Genomic DNA, 20,246 nt, shown 5'->3' with positions numbered 1-20,246 from the left:
CCCCAGACCTGTTTCTTAGTACCTTCCTGCACCGGAATTCTCTCCACTGTTATCTACTCTGCTTTATCTCCCTGCGTTTACACCTCTGTCTGCGTCCTGCGAGCATGTCCCACCTCCCTGCTTGGGCAGGGGGCCATTGCTGTCTCTTCTTTTCGCTGAGCACCCTTCCCTCCTCCACACCTACCCCTTGCCTCCAGCTCCCCGTGCGCGGAATGGATGTGTGCACCTGCAGCGCCGTGAGGACAGGAAGGCAGTGACAGCCCATGAGGGGGGCACTGTGAGGACAAGGCCGGTCCTGGCCCCCGCTTCTCATTTCTGAGAAGGAGTTTATTGGATGCTTTTCGCCTGAAGGCAGATGATTAATTCAGCCCTAACCGGACCTTGTTCTGTCTTTGAACAACAGACAAATTAGTTTACTTGAAAATCGATCTTTTCGTTTGTATTTCCATGTCACCTGGGATTTTCCCGCCTTCCACCCGCAGCCCTGCCAGCTGGCAGCAAGAAGGTCAGCAAAGCTGCTGATGAGAGGACTATAAAGAAGGCTTGGTCCATGGCAAGGGGGCAGTGGTCTACTCAGCTGGCAACATGCTACGTTTCCTGGTGTTCGCCACCCTGGTCCTTTATGGTAAGTGGGTCGTTCGGCCTGAGCTCTAGAAGGGGGAGGATTTGAACAGGAAGGTTAAAAGCGATCCTTAATCCAGGCCTGTTCTCTATCCCAGAGCGGGATGGAGCATTCTGTGAGTCTAGCAAAAACTTTACCCTCCTGGAGCCCAGGACAGGAACAGTCAGGGCACTCTCCGTGCAGAACCCTCTGGTTGGCAGGACCTTGAACCACGAAGCAGAGAAGCCCCTTTCGGGGGCCTGGGCTTTCTCACCACCCCCACTGAAAAGGAAGACATCCTCAGCAGGTGCTGACTGGGATGAGCACTGCCTTCCTTGCCCCCTGGAGAACCGTGCCAAAGACTGTATGTGTGGGTAGAGATGGGGGATCACCTCAGGCCATGAGATGCCCCGAGCAAGGCTGAGGCACAGGGAGCCTCTAGAAACCCTAGCCTAGTGACGTGAGATGCCTCCTTCACAGCATGCGACAGTTCTGAGGACGCCTGGGGGAGGCAGAAGTTGTTCAGACTCCCCCATTGTCAAAAGGGGCTCTCCTAACTCTCAGCGGGGCCCCTCATTTGCTAGGGAGGAACTGCGAATTCGCAGACAAAGCAAACTGCCGCCCTGCCCCCCACCCTGAGCTGACCCCATGCTTAGTCATCACTCACTTTTCTTCTGCCCCACAAAGGACACAGCACCGAGGACTTTCCAGAAACCAATGCCCGGGTAGTTGGAGGGACTGAGGCCAGGAAGAATTCCTGGCCCTCTCAGGTGGGTGTTCCTTCACAGCCCCGGACTTCTAGCAAAACAAGCGTTGCCTGTAGCTGGTGGACGAGATTATGTGTGTTTGTGTACGCCCGTATCCAGAAGAAGCTCTCCGACTGTCTGGAGTCTAGATTTAGAAGATGAATGGGACCAGGCTTAGGTGGAGAAGGCACGCGAAGGTTTTGGAGGAGGGGATTTGAACCCCAACCCCACTCACTGTCCCAGGACACACCCAAGCACAAACCACATTTACGTCCCCAGAGACACCACTGTGCCGCACTAGCAAGACTGTGCCAGACCCACACCTCCGACTCCTCACACACACCCCCCCCACTGCGCACCGCGTGTCTCTGCATCCGGGCACACCCCCACCCCGAGGAGAGCTTGTTGCTTATTTGGCTATTTAGAGTTTCTACCTTTGTAACAGGCCAGCCAGGCTTTGATTCAAGCAGTTCTAAATGTGTAAAACTGGCAAATGAACTGGCGAATGGCCACATTTTCAGAAGCATCACGACAGTTAGAATGAAACTCAGTTCACAAAAGTCTGCGGCGCAATTTTCAGAAGTAGAGCTGTTGTGGAATAGCAGGTGCTGAAGACGACCTGAGCTGATAAAAATGAGTATTTCAGGGGCCATTCTGAGTATTCCCTGAAGGAGGGGGACAGGGTATGTCTTGACCTTGGAGGCGGAGCTCTGGAGACCTGAGCCTGTGGGCTCAGGTGATGGCGAAATTCCATGGCCACATTTCCTACCAAGAGGGAATGGAGGTAACAGGACCTGGGTTCTTGGCCCTTTGCAACAAGCCAGAGTAGGGATGTCAAATACACTGTTGTGTGCCTTTCCTCCCTCACCCATGGACACAGCAAACATCACCCAACAACGGAGCACTCTGCTGCTGATCCCAGGGCCATCTGCACACCCCCTCTCGCCACCACTCCAGGAAGCCACCAGCAACCGATCAGTAGCAATCGGCAGGTCCAACGAAACGCATTGGCCATCTCTGGCCCACAAAGTTGGAGAAAGTTCTGAAGGATGGCAGGAATTGAAGGAAGTGTAACAGGTAGTTTGGAGCAAAATCTTTTAAGAAACCCCAACCTCTCCTTCTTTTCTCCCCTCCCCTTCTAGATTTCCCTCCAGTACCTGTCTGGGGGCAAATGGTATCATACCTGTGGAGGGACTCTCATCAAACAGAACTGGGTGATGACAGCTGCTCACTGCGTGGACAGGTGAGAAAAACAAAAACCAGCCTTGCTGAGCCCCTAGAAGGGGAGGAGTCTGGCCTTTCTGCAGGAATATGTGTCTTTGAGCATTCGGGGCAAGACTTTAAGGGAGTGTTGGGGGGCCGGCAGGGAGGTAGTAGGATATAATGAAAAGTACAGATTTTGGCACCAGGCAAGCTTAGGTCAAATCCCATCCGACCTTCTTCTACCTTTGTGACCTTGGCTGACTTACTTGGCTTCTCTAAGCTCTCATTCTCTTATTTCTAACATGGGGTCGCAATACCCACTTCGTAGAGTTACTAGGAGGATTAAGTAGATGAACATCTCCGTGCCTGGTCAACGCCTGGCTGGTAACCATTTTTTTCATATTTGCCTTGAGCCATTGTTCTCAAATCTGAGCATGAGTCAGAGTCACCTGGAAGGCATGGATTGCTGGGTCTGGCCCGGCAGCGCTTCTGACTTGGTAGGTTCAGGCTGAACCTGATAATCTGCATTTCTAACAAGTTTCCAGGTTATGCTGATGCTGCTGGTCCAGGGGATCATGCTTTAAGAACTGTTGGTTTATAATCTCCCTCAGATCCCTCTGTGGCCATGAGCCATTACATCATTCATGCTCACCACGCCTCGCCCAGGTTATGAGATATTCAGTCCATGAGGGTTAGCTTCATGAACTGGGCAATGAAGTTGATGGTAGTTTTTGTCCCTCCACCAAGTCAGTAAATTAGAGGAGGAGAGAGCTTGGTACTTGCTCGCCTTCCAGGGTCTTTCGTCCGCCCTCTGTCTGGGCTTGAAAAATGGCTTCCTGTCTTAAAGACAGGACGTGAGATGGTTTCCCAGCTTTTCTCTGAGGGGAAAGAGCCCCCTGGATCCCTCAGGGTCTTCTCTTCTGTCACTGCAGTCAAATGACCTTCCGTGTGGTGGCTGGAGAACACAACCTGAACCAGAACGACGGCACGGAGCAGTCTGTGAGTGTGCAGAAGATCGTGGTCCACCCATCCTGGAACAGCAATAACGTGGCTGCTGGGTAGGGGCGAGGCTGGGCTGGCCTTGGGCTGGGAGGTGGAGGGCTGGCTGGCCAGCAACAGTGTCTTGGCGTCCCTCACGTTCATCCAGAAGGACTCTGACGATTGGGATTTTGGAAGGCTTCGGAATTTTTGAAGGTCTTTGGGATTTCTTGGATCTAAGCTGGTCTGCATGACTGGATCCCCTTAAACTTCCCTGCAGAGTTTAAGGGCTCCATTTGTGTTGTTATTATTCATTTTCTGGAAGAGACTCCATCAGCAAAAGTACATTTCTTAAAATGAATCTTATATGAAAAAACTCCTGCAATACTGAGCTGTGAACTTTTGGAGAGGAAGTGGTTAAAATGGTGGTGGGTTTTCTGGAGTGGGGGCATTGGTGGGGGGGGGGATTCGGGTAACTGGGATATTTCTGCAGAGCTTTCAGAACCACGCAGTGCTTTTCATCTTTCTTCTTTGAGAATTTTTCTCTGCTACCAAGATCATACCACTTGGCTCCTTTCTGATTCCCCCTTCATAAGTGAAAGCTGCAGGCTCCACTCCCCTGGGTTGCAGAGGTCGCAGCTAGACCACACCAACAACAGCTCGCCAGCAGGTGCTGCTGTTAGACAAGGAATAGCCTACCACCCGGCTATGTCGCCTGTGAGCCCCAGGGAATCAGTCCCCTCCTCCTTCAAAGTCATTAGTTTCTTTTTTTTCTAATAACTTTTTCTTCTTTTCTTTTTTTTTTCCTTTAAAGATTGACTTGTTTATTCTAGAGAGAGAGAGAGAGAGAGAGACAGTGCATGCATGGGGGAGGGGGAGGGAGAGAAAATCTCAAGCAGACTCCCCGCTGAGCGCAGAACCCCATGTGGGGCTCGATTCCACAACCCTGAGATCATGACCTGAGCCAAAATCAAGAGTCGGACGCCTAGCCAACTGAGCCACCCAGGGACCCCTAAAGTTGATAGTTTTGGGTTTAAGATTTTATTTATTTATTTATTTATTTATTTGAGAGAGAGTGCACTAGAGAGAGAGCAAGCACAAATGGGGGCAGAGGGAGAGGAAGAAGTAGACTCCCCGCTGAGCAGGGAGCCCAATGTGGAACTTGATCCCAGGACCCCGAGATCATGACCTGAGCCGAAGGCAGACGCTTAACCAACTGAGCCATCCAGCTAAACTAACTAACTAAAGCTGTTAGTTTCTGATTCTCTGGGGACACCAAGACTTAGTGAGGGCCGGCCCCTACGCTGACCTGAAGGAAGGCCTGAGCTGGCTCCTTTCCTCCCACAGCTACGACATTGCCCTGCTGCGCCTGGCCCAGACAGTTACCCTCAACAGCTATGTCCAGCTGGGTGTTCTGCCCCCGGAGGGAAGCATCCTGGCCAACAACAGCCCCTGCTACATCACAGGCTGGGGCAGGACCAAGAGTAAGTCACCTGCATGGGCACCACCCACCACGTGGATCTTGAGAAGGCAGCAGGGTTTCTGGGGCACATTTTCCTGTGGTCCTAGTTGTTCAGAGCCAGAATCAAGGAACCAGAGATAAGATAACTGGGGCATGAAATCAAGCTAAGAACGGGCCACGCAATAGTCAAGTCACTCACCCGCGTCATAACTAAAACACAACAACAAAACAAAAACAAAAAACCCTACTGCAGAGAATATTTTGTACCCGCCTCTCATTTAATTTAATTTTAAAAGATTTATTTATTTATTTGAGAGAGAGTGCGCAAGTGAGCGTGGTGGGGAGGAGCAGAGGGAGAGGGAGTCTCTAGCAGACTCCCTGCTGAGCCCAGAGCCCCCCATGGGGCCCGATCTCAGGGTCCTGAGATCACAACCTGAGTGGAAATCAAGAGTCGGACGCTTCACCGACTGAGCCACCCAGGCGCCCCTGCCTCTCATTTTATACGTGAGGAAACTAAGGCCCAACAAAAGTAAAGACCTTGTGTAAGATCATGTGACTAGTTAGTAACTAGTTAGCTGGGGCCGGGACCCAGGTATCTTGGCTCCCACTTTGGTGGTCATTACACCATCATGCTACGTCCGTAGATAGTCACCGGGCTGTGGGTTGGAGAGAATAAACCAGAAGGAGCTGTAGGTCCAGAGACGTGAAGGCAGAAGAGGCCTCAGCTCTCCCCTGACCATCTTGGGAAGACTTCTGGTGGGGACTGCCCTCCAGACGACATGGAAAGGCAGGAGGGCTTTGAGCAGAGACAGTTAAGAAGGGCAGAGACAGTGGGCCTGACAGAAGTCTGTCAGCCAGGAGGCAGTATTTGAGCTCTGGAGGAGAGGAGAGGCGAGGCCTCGCTCTAGGCGGCCAGTCTACTGGTAGAACCAGGAGCTGAGAGAGAGAGAGAGAGAGACACGCTTCTAATGCAGCTGCTCTCAGTTGACTTAAAGTCATAGTGGTTCTATCTCCTGATCTATAACTTGAAGGGGTTGTTGTAAGGATACAAAGAAGTAATTCATGTGCCAAGGCTTTGGAAAGTCCAAAGAGCCAGATAAAGGAAAACCGCACCAAGCTCTTACGGAATGAAAATAAGGGTGTACGGTCCCAGTTCTGCTTCCTACGGTTTGCAGTGTAAGGTAAAAGCAGGAGAGTCATCAGCAAAGAAGACCATTTTGTTCACTTTCTTTTTTTTTTTTTTTTTTCTTTTTTTAAGCAGGAGTAGAGATTGGAGGTTGGTGGTTTGGAGCTTGGGAACAGTGATGGAGGATGACCCCTGAAGGAAGGGGCCTGTAGCTTCCACAGAAGGGGGTGGGGTTCTATGGAATGCAAGGTGCAGAGAGAAGGTGCTTGCCCTGAGTTCAGCTTTCAGCAGAGCTTGGGAAGGCTAGGCGGGATGTGGAAGGCTTTCCCCCTGGAGAGCATCTGGGGTTGACCTCCAGCTCTGTGTCCTGTTCAGCCAACGGGCAGCTGGCCCAGACCCTGCAGCAGGCTTACCTGCCCACCGTGGACTACGCCACCTGCTCCAGCTCCTCCTACTGGGGCTCCACCGTGAAGAACACCATGGTGTGCGCTGGAGGAGACGGGGCTCGCTCTGGATGCCAGGTGAACACGTGCAGGGAGTGTCAGAAGTCCCACACTAGGTCCCTCCCCTCTCTGCCTCCCACCCCCTACCTTCTCCTCACTCCCTTTTCCATACCTACTCCCACCCCCACGTACAGACCTGACTTGCTACTCTGGCGTCCGAGTGAGAGTGAGTCTGTGCCCGGAACTCTAGACTCACAGAATCTCAAAGTTGAAACGACCCCTAAAATTCATCGTGCCCAATGCCCTGACCTCAAAAGCTGGTATGTGGCCCAACATTTGTGTGTTGGTGTATGCGTGTGGTCCTTAGAAGCTGTTAGCCACCTAGACTTTTTACAGCCCAGAGTGGTGGTTGCAATTGTGCACGAGGAAGCTGTCTTCCCATCAACCCCAGCTTTTCTTGAGTTCCTCCTCCACCAGCCCTTTACCTCAGTAGTATCTCCAGGAGGATAGACAGGTGAATATGGCAGGAGAAAGTGCACAAAATAGTGTTATAATCATATATATATATATTTATGTATAATAAATAGAATCTTCTTCTATTTAGACAAGATCAATCAGCAGTATACCATCTTACAGATTTCTTAATGCAGGTCAACAAATGTTCTTGATTACCTGTGAAATGCCAGGCACTGTGCTAAGTGTTAGGAATACAAAGATGACTCAAACTGAATGGTCAGTGGAGGAAGGACAGGAGCAGACACGTGATGGAACATTGTAATACAATGTGAGTAAGTGTTATAATAAAAATATGCAAAGAGCAATATAGGAGCCTAAAAGATAGGCACTAACCTGTACCTGTTGGAGTCGAAAAAGACTTGCCTTCCCCAAGAAAGCAGAGTCTGTAGGTGAGTCCTGATGCTTACACAGGAGAAAGCCAGGCAAAAGGGGAAAAGCTATTCAGAGAGAACAACATGAATGAGGGCATGGGCCAAGAAACCATCTAGAACACTTGAGAATTACAGGGCGTGCCCTACAGCTAGAGCAGAGGTCAGAGCCCACAAACTTCCAAATCCTGCCTGCTGCCCGTTTCTCTATAGTCTATGAGCTAAGAATGGTTTTTACATTTTTTTAAAGTTTTTTTTAAGGTTTGTTTATTTATTTTGAGAGAGAGAGCACAAGCAGGAGGGACAGAAGGAGAAGGAGACAGAATCTCAAGCTGACTCTGCTCAGTGGGGAGGCTGACGTGGAGCTTGATCTCCCCACCCTGAGATCACGACCTGAGCCCAAACCAAGAGCTGGCTGCTTAACTGACCAGCACCCAGGCGCCCCAGTTTTTACATTTTTAAATGGTGGAGAATAAATTTTAAAAAGAATAATGTCATGACACATGAAAAATATAAAATTCCAATGTTTATAAAAAAGCATTTAATTGGAATAAATATAGCCATATTTGTTTCCTTGTTTACTTGCATATTGTTTATGGCTACTTCCATAGAGTTGAATAGTTATGACAAAGACTCTATAGCCTGCAGAATCTAAAATATTTTCTATTTGGCCTTTTATAGAAAAAGTGTGCTGACCCCTGGGCTAGAACATAAACTATCCCCATACCAGGGAATGTCAGGAAATGACGCTAGAGGCAAGTAGGAGTCTCTTGACTTAGTGCTTCAAGTGCCATGTGTAGGGGAAGAAAATTTTTCCCTTCCTCCCTTCTAGGTTCTTTGGCTCATCTAATAATTAAATTGGCATAAGACAGATTAACAGGAGAAAAACAGATTGAATTTCATATGTGCAGAAGCTCATAAAAATATGAGACTCAAAGACAAAGGCCTTTTAGATAAAGAAATAGTGAATTTGTGAAGAATTGAGAGGGCAAAGAAGTTTGGTCTTGGGGTAAATGAGTGAAGAAGCAACAGGGTGAAGTTAACAAGGTTTGTCATATAGCCCTCAATTCCCTCTCTCTAGTGATAAAGAGATACCTCCTGGTACAGGAAGAGTGCCTTTCACATGGGAGGTTATTTTCTGCTTGCAGAGGAACAAAGTAGGGTTAGAATGTCCTTACACTGTCTGTTCTTAAGTAACTTCAATTCAGAATAATCAATAACCCGAAGTGGCATATGTGGGGGCAGCAGCCAGCCATGAACCTCCACCATATGCTTAGGGACATGAACTTCATCTCCTAGGCCTGGGAAACCATTGAAGAGTTATGAACAGGAGAATAGCATGATCAGATTTGCCTTTTAGAAGCATTGTCTGATGACAAGGTAAGCATGTCTTTGAAGAGGGTAAGGTTGGCCAAGACAGGTTAGGAGACTACTGTAATTATCTGGGCAATAGATTTGAGGGCTTGAACTAGGGCAGCAGAGAGGAGGGAGAAAGAAGGAGGATCTGGAATGACTTTCAGGCGTCTGGTTTAAGCGATCTGGGGAGGGGTTTGTTGCATCCAATCAGAGAAGGTTTATAGGACTTGGGAGAGAAGGTGATGAATTTGGTTCTGAACAAGTTGAGTCTGAAATCCCAGTGGGACCCTCAGGTATAGTTAACCAGTAAGTAATTAGATATAAGGAAGTAGAACTTGTGGGGAGAGCCAGACTAGAGATACAGCAAGTGAGATCCACCCCCCAACCCCCACCCACCGCCATCCCACCGGGGAGAAGTTGTAGAATGAGAAAAGAACAGTGAGTTGAGGAAAGAACTGTGATAACATGAATACTTGAGCACTTCTGGATAGGTGGAAGACAGAGAACCCGTAAAACTAGAAAGGGATTAGAGATCATAAGGGTTTTCCAGAATGTCAGGAAATACTGATGTGTCACACACAGTATCCAGTGCATCCGGGAGCCACAGGAGATAACCAGAAGCGCCTACTTGGGCAGTTGGTGGGTCACTGGTAACTGAGGCAAGAACAGTGTCAGGAGAGGGCAGAGGGGAGAAGCTTTATGGAAGGTAAGAAATGAAGAGGCAATGAGAAACATAGTAAGGAATGGAGAATCCTCTTCCAAGAATCTTGGATGAAAGAAAGGGACTAGTCGGGTAGCTTTCAGGAGGATGGCAGGTCACGGAGGGGTGAGTATAGTATGGTACCACTGAGTGTGTTAATAGGCAGAGAAGAAGGGATCTTGTAGAGTCAGAGAGAGGAAGGAGTGAATAATGGCACAAGATCCCAGAGGAGGAGAGGAGGAGCCAAGGGCACAGGTGGAGCTGGAACAGGAAGGGAGACAGCAAGAGACCAAAATGTGCACGGATCTGAAAGAGTGTGAGGGCTGGGCCGCTGGGGGACGACAGGGGTTCTGCATTATTTTTTCAATTAACTTGTAAACTAGCAGCCAGTTTGAACACTGAACATGAAGGAGCAAGGGTTGTACGGGTCTGGATTAATGCAAGTGAGTGGGACAATGATCGGCCTCCAGGATGTTCCTGAGAGGCTGGAGACCACGCAATGACTGAGTATATGATTCATTCCGTTTAACTGGAGACCCAGTTGCAGGGAATGGGTTAATCCAGGGCTGGGTTTTCCTGCCTGAACTGGAGCAAAAGGACAAGAGTGCAGACCGACGGCAAGGTCTGCGACAGGTGAAACAGAAGCCAGCAGCAGGCTGGGAGGCTGACTGAAATAGAATCGAATGATCAAAGACTTCTGGTGAGCACTTAGAACCACGGAAGTAAGGCGGGCCAACGCCTCCCAGTTTGCCCAGTGTCCTGTATCCTGGGAGCCCCACATGCAAGTAGGGCCTGATACACGAGGCAGTCTCTGCCAGGTCGTCACCCGCTAGCTTCCCCTTTTACCTTAAGGTTTAACCTTTCTGAATTAATTCACTTTCCCTCTGCTCTCTCAGAGTCTCGAACTCTGAAAAAGTAGAGTGCTTTTCTTCTGGCAGTTGGCTCCAAATTGACAATTCTCTGAGGCAGTTGTGTCTCCATGGCTTTTCCCACTGCAGTTTACCAAGACTATGTCTTCTGGGTTTTCAGACTGCTGGGCCCCAACCCTTTCCCTCAGACTGGATTCGCTGAGCCCCTCTCGCCTCGATCCACTCATTCCCACTGAGCTCTTTTCCGGCTCTTCCTTCTACCCTCAACTCCTCAGCCACACCTTCCATCTCTCCAGAGCCTGTTTCTTTTTAGTTCAATTAGCATAGGACAATAGAATTATATATAACTTAATTACCTTCCATTCCTCTAGTCCTGAAATATTCTCAAACCCCTACTAGAATTTGGGGGGAAGAGGGGCGCCTGGGTGGTGCAGTCAGTTGGGCGACCAGCTCTTGGTTTAGGCTCAGATCGTGATCTCGTGGTTGTGATCTCGAGGTCACCGGATTGAGCCCCATCTGAGTCTGCTTGCAATTCTCTCTCTCCCTCTGCCACTCGAGCTCTCTCTCTCTCTGAAATAAGTAAATCTTTAAAAAAAAAAAATCTCCCACTTTTGATCAGCGTCTCAGCTTAACTGAGCGGTACGATCAAAATGGAAGGCATTAGGGCCGCTCTCTGCTCCTGCTCTGAAGTTCTCACGGCTTTTTGTGAAATTCTGTTGATCCTTTGTGTGGTATTCACAGGTCACTGTGGTTTTTGGCTTAACCTGTGATATTCTACAGGCCAAGCGACATCAGGTTCACAATCTATAAGTTGCTCATTCTCTTCATTCCTTTCTTGGTGTTTCTGTTTTGGGGAGATCATTTGCTTGGTGGTCAGTGCCTGTGAACATGCATTTGAAGCTGTTGAGAGGATAACAGTGGGCCAAGGAGACTATGATGATTAATTCCTGGTGTTTGGGAATGCACTTTGGAGCCATGGTCCCCAACGCCCAAACCAATCAAAATCAAAGAAGTCAAAGGGAGGTCCCATTGTGGGGTTACCCTTTTCAGTCAAGTTGGCTTGCTCAGTGATCTTATGTGAGTTTCAACTCCTCCAGAAGTGTTCATCCAGGTGCAACAGGTGGTGTTGGCCACAGCGGGGACATCCCCTTGCTCAGCTAAAGATAATTAAGGACTATGCTATCAGCAAGAGCGGCTGTGGCCAGAGAATCTAAGGGTCTTTGATGGGCAGCTCTTATCTTTGTCTTGGCAACAGACTTTACCATATCTTCAAGAGTTAAAGAGGTTTCTGATCATATTCTGATGTACATTTCCTCTACTCCTAACCAGGGAAGTGTGGCTCTACCAAAGGAAGTGAATCCCGAGTCATGAATAATCAATGATTCCTTTCTAACTCAATTCTTCCTCTAACTCGATGATGTAAATCCAGGGGAGTCGTACAAGGAGGGGTCTTAGTTCATAGATGGCAAGCTGGGGACACACTTGGATGACCTAAAAGGCACTTCCTGGCTGTGTGCCAGCTATCTAGTCCTTTGGAGGCCCAAGGAGAGTGCTAACCACCAGGGACAAAGACAAACCCTCTCGGGGCACAAACCGCTTCTCGATCAGGTGGCACTGTTAGGTGGATTCATTCTCGGGGATTGTTGCGTTTGCCCATTCGAGCCAGGGGTCAGTTAGGTCTTCTCTTAGCCTGAAATAAAAAGTTGTTCTAAGTTCCAAAGGTTACCCCCTCCTTAGCCGTGGCCCAGGACGATGTGGAGGATGGTGTTATCTTTCCAGGCCAGCACCAGAGTAAAGGAAAGGGAAGAGGAAAGGACTTCAAATTCAGTTAAAGTATGAAGTCTTGATCTGGCGTCTTGGGAGGAAGCAGTCTACCTCGACGTCAACTACTTCTCTCCCTAGTCACTTTGACTGGGAGGTCTCTAACACTTGTGTGGCACCAGATGTCAGGTGGGGCCTTCTCCAGCTGTGAGATGCATATCCAAGGTTTAAGTCCCTGGAGACTGGCTGCCTTCTGGGTGGTGAGGAGGACCTGGTGTCCTCCCTTCGAAGGAGATTCAAGGGCAGTCTTTGTTCTTAGTGATTCCAAATCAGAAGGGTGAGAGAAAATTGGAAGTGTTAGTTTGAAGAGTCATAGCCAGATTTTTCAGGAAACTAGAAGAATTCAGGATCCAGTCCAATTGACAGGTATATAATTAGAACCTCTAAGACAATTAACAGGATTAGACTCTAATCCACAGGAAAGTGTAAACATAATTTCTTCTCTCACAATTACCTTCATTTTTATAGTAAAACTAATTTGTTTGCATTAAACTTTGCCTGATTATTTACATAAGTGAAGCAAGAATAGTGATTACCACGTAAGTTCTTTTTAAAAAAATGTTTAACTTCATTTAAATCCAATTAATTAACATAGAATGTATTATTAGTTTCAACATAAGCTCTTTTTAAGACTGCTTTGCTGGAACCTTGTAAGCAAAGTACCAGCTCAATTTTTCCCTGAGACTTTATTGACTCTGTAAGGTCAACCTTAGTTCCTTAAAACTGTCTGGTCATATCTAAGTCTATGCACAACTTTCTCAAATATGATATTCTAATCAGAGCTTTGGTAATATAACCAATGTTTCCAATTGTGTCTTGTTTTACAAGGAGATCAGATTCTCATTGAACCTATATAAATAACAACAGTTTCCCTGGAACAACATGGGTTTGAACTGTGTGGGTCCACTTACATGTGGACTTTTTCAAAAAATATAGAACAATAAGTGTATTTCTCTTCCTTATGATTTTTAAATAACATTTTCTTTTATCTGGGTTATTTTACTGTAAGAATACAGTATAGAACACATATAACAAAAAATATGTGTTAATCGACTGTTTATATTAACCAGTAAGGCTTCTGGTCAGTAGTAGGCTACTAGTAGTTACCTTTTCTTTTTTTTTTTTTTTTAAGATTTTATTTATTTATTTGTCAGAGAGAGAGAGAGCACAAGAGCACAAGCAGGGGGAGCAGCAGGCAGAGAGAGAAACAGGCTCCCCGCTAAGCAAGGAGCCCCATGCGGGACTCAATCCTAGGACCCTGGGATCATGACCTAAGCTGAAGGCAGACGCCTAACCAACTGAGCCACCCAGGAGTCCTGTAGTTACAGTTTTGAGGAGTAAAAAGTTATACGGGCATTTTTGACTATGCAGGGAGGGACGGTCGGTGTCCCTAACCCCCATGTCGTTCAAGGGTCAACTATATATTATCAAGAAAAGAATACTCGAGAATTTTTGAATTCTGGAGAGATCAGGTAGGGAGAAAAAGGAAATGTTTCATCTTTGGTCACAAAGATATATCTCACCAAATTGTTGATAGCTGAAAAGCAAAGAAAAGAAAAAAGGTTTCCTAAAATCTGGAAAAGCAAAACATTAGAGAACCAGCAATGTTTTAAACGAGAAGTCATACAAATTATAATCATCCTCCCCAATTCATGAGGGCCCATGAAATTAACATTCGTCCTATTTGAATCCATTTTTTTCCCCATTAGTTCTGGAAATTTTCAACCAGTTCAGTTGCTTGATCTGAAAGTACCAGAAACCTACATTCTAGAGTACTGTCAGATTCTTTTCCATGAATTTCTCTGAAGATAAAACACATCTGCAGGAAGCTTTTGTAAAATCATCTGAGTAAAACAGTAACTCTGTAAATGATAAAAGACTTCAAAATGCCCATTTTTAAAGATCTGATGAGAGTTCATTATAATGGAACTGACAAAGGGACTTACCTGTGGCCCTTGGAAATGGCGAGAAAGACCGTAAACTCAGTGTTCGCAAAATGTCACCCATGCCTATTTCTTGGTGTCCCCAGAGCTGTCAGAAGTGTCCTTTGGTCTGGCCTCTGCCACCAAATCTGTTAAGTAACAAAAATTCAGCTGAATAAATTTAGAGATCCAAGTGGCTTCACTGATTCATGAATCAGATAGCATCCTATCTAGAAAATAGAAAAGAGCTTCATTAAACTGTGGAAAAGAAAAAGGTTTTAAAGGCAAAGAGAGAATGGAAAAAGGAAATTATTAGCAAAGAATACCTTGTTTTAGGCAAGGCTGCCCTCCTAAGAGGTCTATCAGCGGATTACCTCCTAGGCTGACTGGGAAATTCTAGGTTGGCTGGTTAAAGGTCCCATTTCTGGGAGAAGCTGAAGGTACAATTAGGCAGGTATTAAGTCTCAGTAGAGTTTGGCATAAGTGACTTTATTTGGGGCCTGCTGTCATTTTTTAACAGTTGGAACATTTTGGAAGAGTGCTTTGTGATCAAAAGCAGCTTATAAGTGAATTATATATATCTTCATGGAGTCAACAGCTGCTCTTGTCTGTCTCTGTTCTTCCAGAGACATGCTTGGCACACCCAAGCGTGTATATGTTTTATTGTGGGTCCCTGGTCATGTGTTCCTCTATTTCTCTTTCTTGTCTTAAACACTATTTGATGTTGCAAATCCTTCAGTAAGTTCATGAGAAAGGGAAGCAGGTTGTTTGGGGTTTTTTTTTCCATTTCTTCCCCCACCCCCACCATCCCCACTTTGGCAACCACCAGTCTGTCCTCTGTATCTATGAGCTTGTTTTGTTTTGTGTTTAGATTTCACATAGAAGAGAGATCATAATGGACCTGTCTTTCTTTGTCTGACTTGTCTCACTGAGCATACTGCCCTCGAAGTCCATCCATGTCCTTGCAATTGGCAAGATTACCGCTTTTTTCATGCCTGACCTCTCGTCTGTATTATATTCTAAAATTACCTTTCATTTCCTGCAGAACTTTGTTTTCCCTGGAGTTAATAACTGTCTTTTTAATTTGAATAATGTATATTCCTCTCATCACTAATTCAGCCCCACACTGGTTTGTAAGTGACTTACTTTATCCTCTCTTGACCCCAGGGTGTTGTGTCTTGGTATGGGTCTATTTGCATTTATTGTGAAAGAGACTTGGGGGGGTTTTCTCATTTTAGAAACTCCAGAACTTTGGTTCTGAAAATGTTTATTGGTTGATGATTTCCTCCTCTCCATTTTCCTGTTCTCTCTAGAATTTCTGTTATTCACCTACTTACCTCCTTAGTCCTCTTATTTTCTTCGTTTCTCTATATTTCGTTTGTTCTGTTTTATCTTCCAACCCTTCTGATCTTTCGTTTCTATGATCATAGTCATAATTTCCAAAGGTTCTTTTTGTTTTCTGAATGTTCTGTTTAATAACATGCTGTTCTTGTATCACGAATGCAATATTAATCATAGTTTTCTATTGCTTGTTTCCTTCTCCCTGCAAATCTTGGTTGCCTTCATTTTTTTATTTCTTTGTCTCCTTGTTTTGAACTTTATTGTTACATTAGGGGCTTTCTTCAGATGTTTGGTACGCCTTCACCATCTGCTCTTATTTCAGAGTGAGGGTAATAAAAAGCTGATCAGTACCTCTGAGCCTTCGGTGGGATTCATCCACAGTAAGCTGGTCTTTAGGGTGATTTAGTGAGGCCACGGCAGCCGGGGACCTCCAATGGCTGTATCATCTGGTCTTCCCTCTTATGCTGGTCAGATTTTCCAGAGAAATATCTCCATTTTCTGTCTGGAATTACAGAACTGGCACCCTGGGAGCTGAATAAGGAGGAGAGTGTCAAGGTCATATTCTATCCACCCAGGTTCCTCTGATTCTAAGCCTGAGCATGTAACCACTACCCAATATGTCACTTTCACTCCTCTTTACCCAAGTATTTTTTTCCTTACCCAAGTTTAGTTTAACATGTTGACTACCCACCCTGTGTCTAAACACTAAGTCTAATGAGAACCATTGGTCTGTGTGCTGGGGATGAAAAATTCCTTAGAACACTCTACTCCCCCTATTCCCAGGTGCGATGTAAGTCAATAAAAGCTATTGAGCTTAAGATGGTCCAAGTTCTATGCCAGCATTGAGGAGAGGAAACATATCAGTGAGACACAGTTCCTGTCTCAAGAAGCTCATAGATAGGCGTGGCAGGTAGAAACAAATTATGAAACCAAAATACAAGGCAGAACACGACATGAGTGCAGCAAAAGAAAGGAAGAGGTACTGCGGTTGTTCGGACAGGAAGAAGAGATTTCATCTGCATTGTGGGGATATGAAGGAAGTGGGGGTTTCAATTGGAGCTTTAAAACTCACCGGATTTTACAAGCAGAAATGGGGAGGGGGTATAAGCAAAAGCAAAGGCTCAAAGATTTAAAAATGGAGTTTTAGGCCCCTCCTTCTCCTCCCTGCAGGGTGATTCTGGGGGCCCCCTCCATTGCTTGGTGAGTGGCAAGTACACCGTCCATGGAGTGACCAGCTTTGTGTCCAGCCTGGGCTGTAATGTCTCCAGGAAGCCCACAGTCTTCACCCGGGTCTCTGCCTACATCTCCTGGATAAACAGAGTGAGTCTTCGCACATGACAGGTTGAAACAGGGTCACCTGAAGACCCATGCACTGGCTGGGTGGGAGAGCAGAAGCTGGCCAGGGGAAGCCGTCATCTTCCTCACCACATTCATTTGTTTATTCCTGTCCCTTGCCTCCGTGGGGCACTTTCCCTCGATAATGCTGCAGTCCTGGGTTCCCCTCCGCATACCCACTCGGGCTTCACCAAAGTGTTTACTGCTTAGGGCAAGACAGTGACAACAGCAGACCTCAACCAGGCACACATCAGTGCTGTCCTAAGTCAAAGCCAAGGGAAAAACGGCTGCAGCAAGGCCCCCGTGCTCCCAGGCAACAGAAGAGTCACTAACATTTTCTCTCATGAGCTCTTTCTAAGGGCATTATGAGGATCTGCTCTACCCTTTGGCAAGCGGTTTTACTATCCTAGACAATGCTCAAAGGTTAGTGAGACTTTACCTACACACTGACCTAATGGCTTCACCATCAGCCCGCCTATGCCCTCCAGCCTTCAAACACACTCGGGAGTCTTGTGGCATGAACTTTGCTTCACAACCATTCCGAGGCCTGTCCTTGCCACTAAGTGCTGGGTATGTGCCTATAACACCGAATTGTCCTGACACAGCTGAGATCTACTTCCTGCCCCCCCCAACTCCCCCAGAAACCCAGTGCAGGGCCACACTCAACCAGGAGTCCCGGAAGAAAACAGAAGGGAGGTGGGCAGAAGTTACTGACTGTGGACATATCGGCTTTTCCTCCAGGTCATTGCCTCCAACTGAAAATCTTCCTTGAGTCCAATGGCCTGCCCAGGATGATGCTTAGGTCCACACTAGGACTTGAGGCCATCAAGGAAAAACCATTCTGAGAGACCACCGAGCCAGATACAGAAAAGCAAATAAAACTGAATATATACATTATCATCCTGAGTCCTTTCATTTGCAATGGAGCCTTCTAAAGGAAATGCAGTTCTAGGGTCCACATGGGATGTCACCATCTCTGTGCTCGTTCTTCCATTTACCGCCTCCTCTACCAGTTCACAAACTAAGCCGAGTGGGAGTGGTTTTACATTACCCTTTTTGCATTATTTTCGGATCTACCTATCTATCAACCTGCCCATCTGCTCTTCCTCCCACGTAGATTTGCTATATTCAAAGGCACAGAGTGCTTTAAAATGGTCTTGAGTGCCTAAAAGTGCCCAGACTCTCCCAGGCACACTGTGGGCTCATCCTTCTCTTGTTCCCGGCCTTCAGTGCCTAGAACAGGGGCTCCCCCCAAAGTTCTGGGTGATGGCAGCTACTAGCGTACACTAGAGATAGGAGTATAGGATTCGGTGGTAGGTCAGAGGCCAGCAGAGAAAGAAAGTGACAAATTTCAAAGGAGACGAGGAAGGCAAGAATAGAAACCAGGAGAAAAGAAGATACTGAACAAAGAGAGGAAAGGGTTGAGCAGAACAAAAAGGAAGAAGAGACAACAATATAGGGCCTCCAACTAAGTGTGAGTCAGCATTTCAAGGCTGGGACTAAAATAGACAACCGGATCCGGGGTTCTATAAACCACAGAGAACTGGGAAGCTGATATTCTGCCCGATCCTGGCCTGGGTTCAGTCTTTCGGAGTGGCCTACAATAGACTGAAGAGGGAACTGAAAGAAGGCGAAGAGGATGAGAAGCAGATGTTCATAGCGATCCCGGAGGACCAGACAAGAGGGAATAGGTAGTTAACGTTATAACCGGAGAAACCGGCTAAGACCGGTCCTGGCGTTTGTAGGCTGCAATGTCTGCAGAAGCCTCTGGAACAGTATATGCACTGTTAGAAGCTGGGTCAGGACGCCGATGTTCCCAACTCAGTTCCAACACTGGGGAACTGGGTAACCTTGGGCAAGTCACCAGCTTTTTCTGTGAGTTTCCTCATCCAGTCAACTTCTAAAGATTGTCCCTGCTCTAAAACCACATGATTTGATGACCATCAAATGACCATTTTCGTTCCTAAGAGATTGGCACAGAAGAGGGTTTCTTAGGAGGCATTGGCTGGGCTGCATTGCTGACGATGCTGTGGACTGCCGAGAGGGACAGAGGTGTTGGCCTCCTCCTGCTAGTTACAGACCCGTTATCGCGACCATCTTCTCTCAGTATTCCCACAGTACCGCCATCCCCTGGGCTTCTCCCCTCTTCTTCCTATCCAACATCAAGTCCTTCCATTTTCAGCACTCTGCCCCTTCTAGACCATCCCCACAGCTCACGTCCAGAATAAACCCCAATGACCTAGGACCTGACAATTTTGTATCCATCTCTATAAATGCATCAAGCACACAATATTATAATCATCTGATGACCAACCTCTCTCCACCTCCAGACTTTAAGCATCTTGAGGTCAGATCTCTCTCTCTCTCTCTCTTTTTATTTATCCTTGGTTTCCTGACACTTTCAGCAATGCCCGTCACACAGCTGACCCTGAGTGCAGTATGTCTGTTTGGGGGAATGGCCTAGAAAATGACAGCAGACAAGGGCCTCCAGCTTCCCTCTCCACTCCTCAGGAAAGTCATCTTGACCCTCTTCCCCTCTTGGAGGAAAGTTACACCACTCTAAAAATCTGTGAGTCAATGATACCTCCAAACCCAGTGTCCTAATATCCAGCTATCCCCCTCAAAGGGTCAGCCTGGCTTAGGAGACCTCGGTGGGAGCAACAGGTGTGTCTGGGCAGCCTCGTCCCCACTTTCCCAGCCTGTGTCTGTCTCTGCCTCCACCCAGTACACGCACCAGTCCGTCCAGCTAGGGAAGTGTGCTCCCCTCCCCAGCGCGGGCTTCCATTCTCTCCTCCTCAGTCCTTTTCCAGTAAGATCCTCTCCATTTCTACCGCTGGCTCCTCCCTTTCAAATCCCACCGTGGAGTCCTGCCCCTTCCCGCACTCCGTCCCTACCGGTTCTAGGCTTACAGCCAACGTCCCCGGCAGAGGCTTTCCATCTTTAAAAACCGTAGCCTGGAATAAGACGAGCATTTTACCCGGCAACCCAGAGGACACGCGCATGCAAGTGAAACAACGTTTCCCAGTACTCTGGCTAAGCGGAAATCGCAATCTTTCTACCCCATCGTTCCAGTTCTTTCCCAGTGCTGATGGTTATGGCGAATTGCCTGCGGGCACGAATGGGTCTCGGCCCACTTTCGAAAACTCTGTTCCGTGGGGCGGGTGCTCCTGTCCCTGCGGGGTGCGCAGCTTCGACGCTGGATTTGAAGGAGCACCCCCTGAGGGCAGGCCCAAGTGTCCAGCCTCCTCCTCCGAACAGGGGCAGCCCCGCCTGCGCTCCTGGGGTCCCCCTCGGGGGCCGGGGCTGAGCGCTGGTGGCCCCGGAGGCCTCCGGGCCGTGGTGGCTGCGCGCGGAGGGGGCCTCCCGAGGAGCCTGCGCGGCCGCGGGGGTCGCGAGCGGCGTGGGGCGGGGCGGCCACGGCCACGGCCGGATGCGAGGCATGCCGGGAACCGCACTTCC

The 20,246-nt window shown here is 47.6% G+C and overlaps 1 protein-coding gene across 1 annotated transcript; it reads left to right on the top strand.

Annotated features, from left to right (window-relative positions):
* Nucleotides 1–585: 585 nt before the first annotated feature.
* CELA1 (chymotrypsin like elastase 1) lies at nt 586–17,656 on the top strand. The gene is made up of 8 exons (XM_026501851.3): nt 586–625; nt 1,289–1,371; nt 2,490–2,590; nt 3,483–3,608; nt 4,876–5,012; nt 6,492–6,637; nt 16,623–16,772; nt 17,529–17,656. The coding sequence occupies exons 1-8, from the start codon at nt 586–588 to the stop codon at nt 17,544–17,546; spliced, it is 801 nt and encodes a 266-aa protein (XP_026357636.1). The 3' UTR covers nt 17,547–17,656.
* Nucleotides 17,657–20,246: the final 2,590 nt, after the last annotated feature.

The sequence above is a fragment of the Ursus arctos genome, unplaced genomic scaffold (assembly GCF_023065955.2).
Source record: "Ursus arctos isolate Adak ecotype North America unplaced genomic scaffold, UrsArc2.0 scaffold_26, whole genome shotgun sequence".
Taxonomy (NCBI): domain Eukaryota; kingdom Metazoa; phylum Chordata; class Mammalia; order Carnivora; family Ursidae; genus Ursus; species Ursus arctos.
This window is presented reverse-complemented; position numbering and strand designations above follow the sequence as displayed.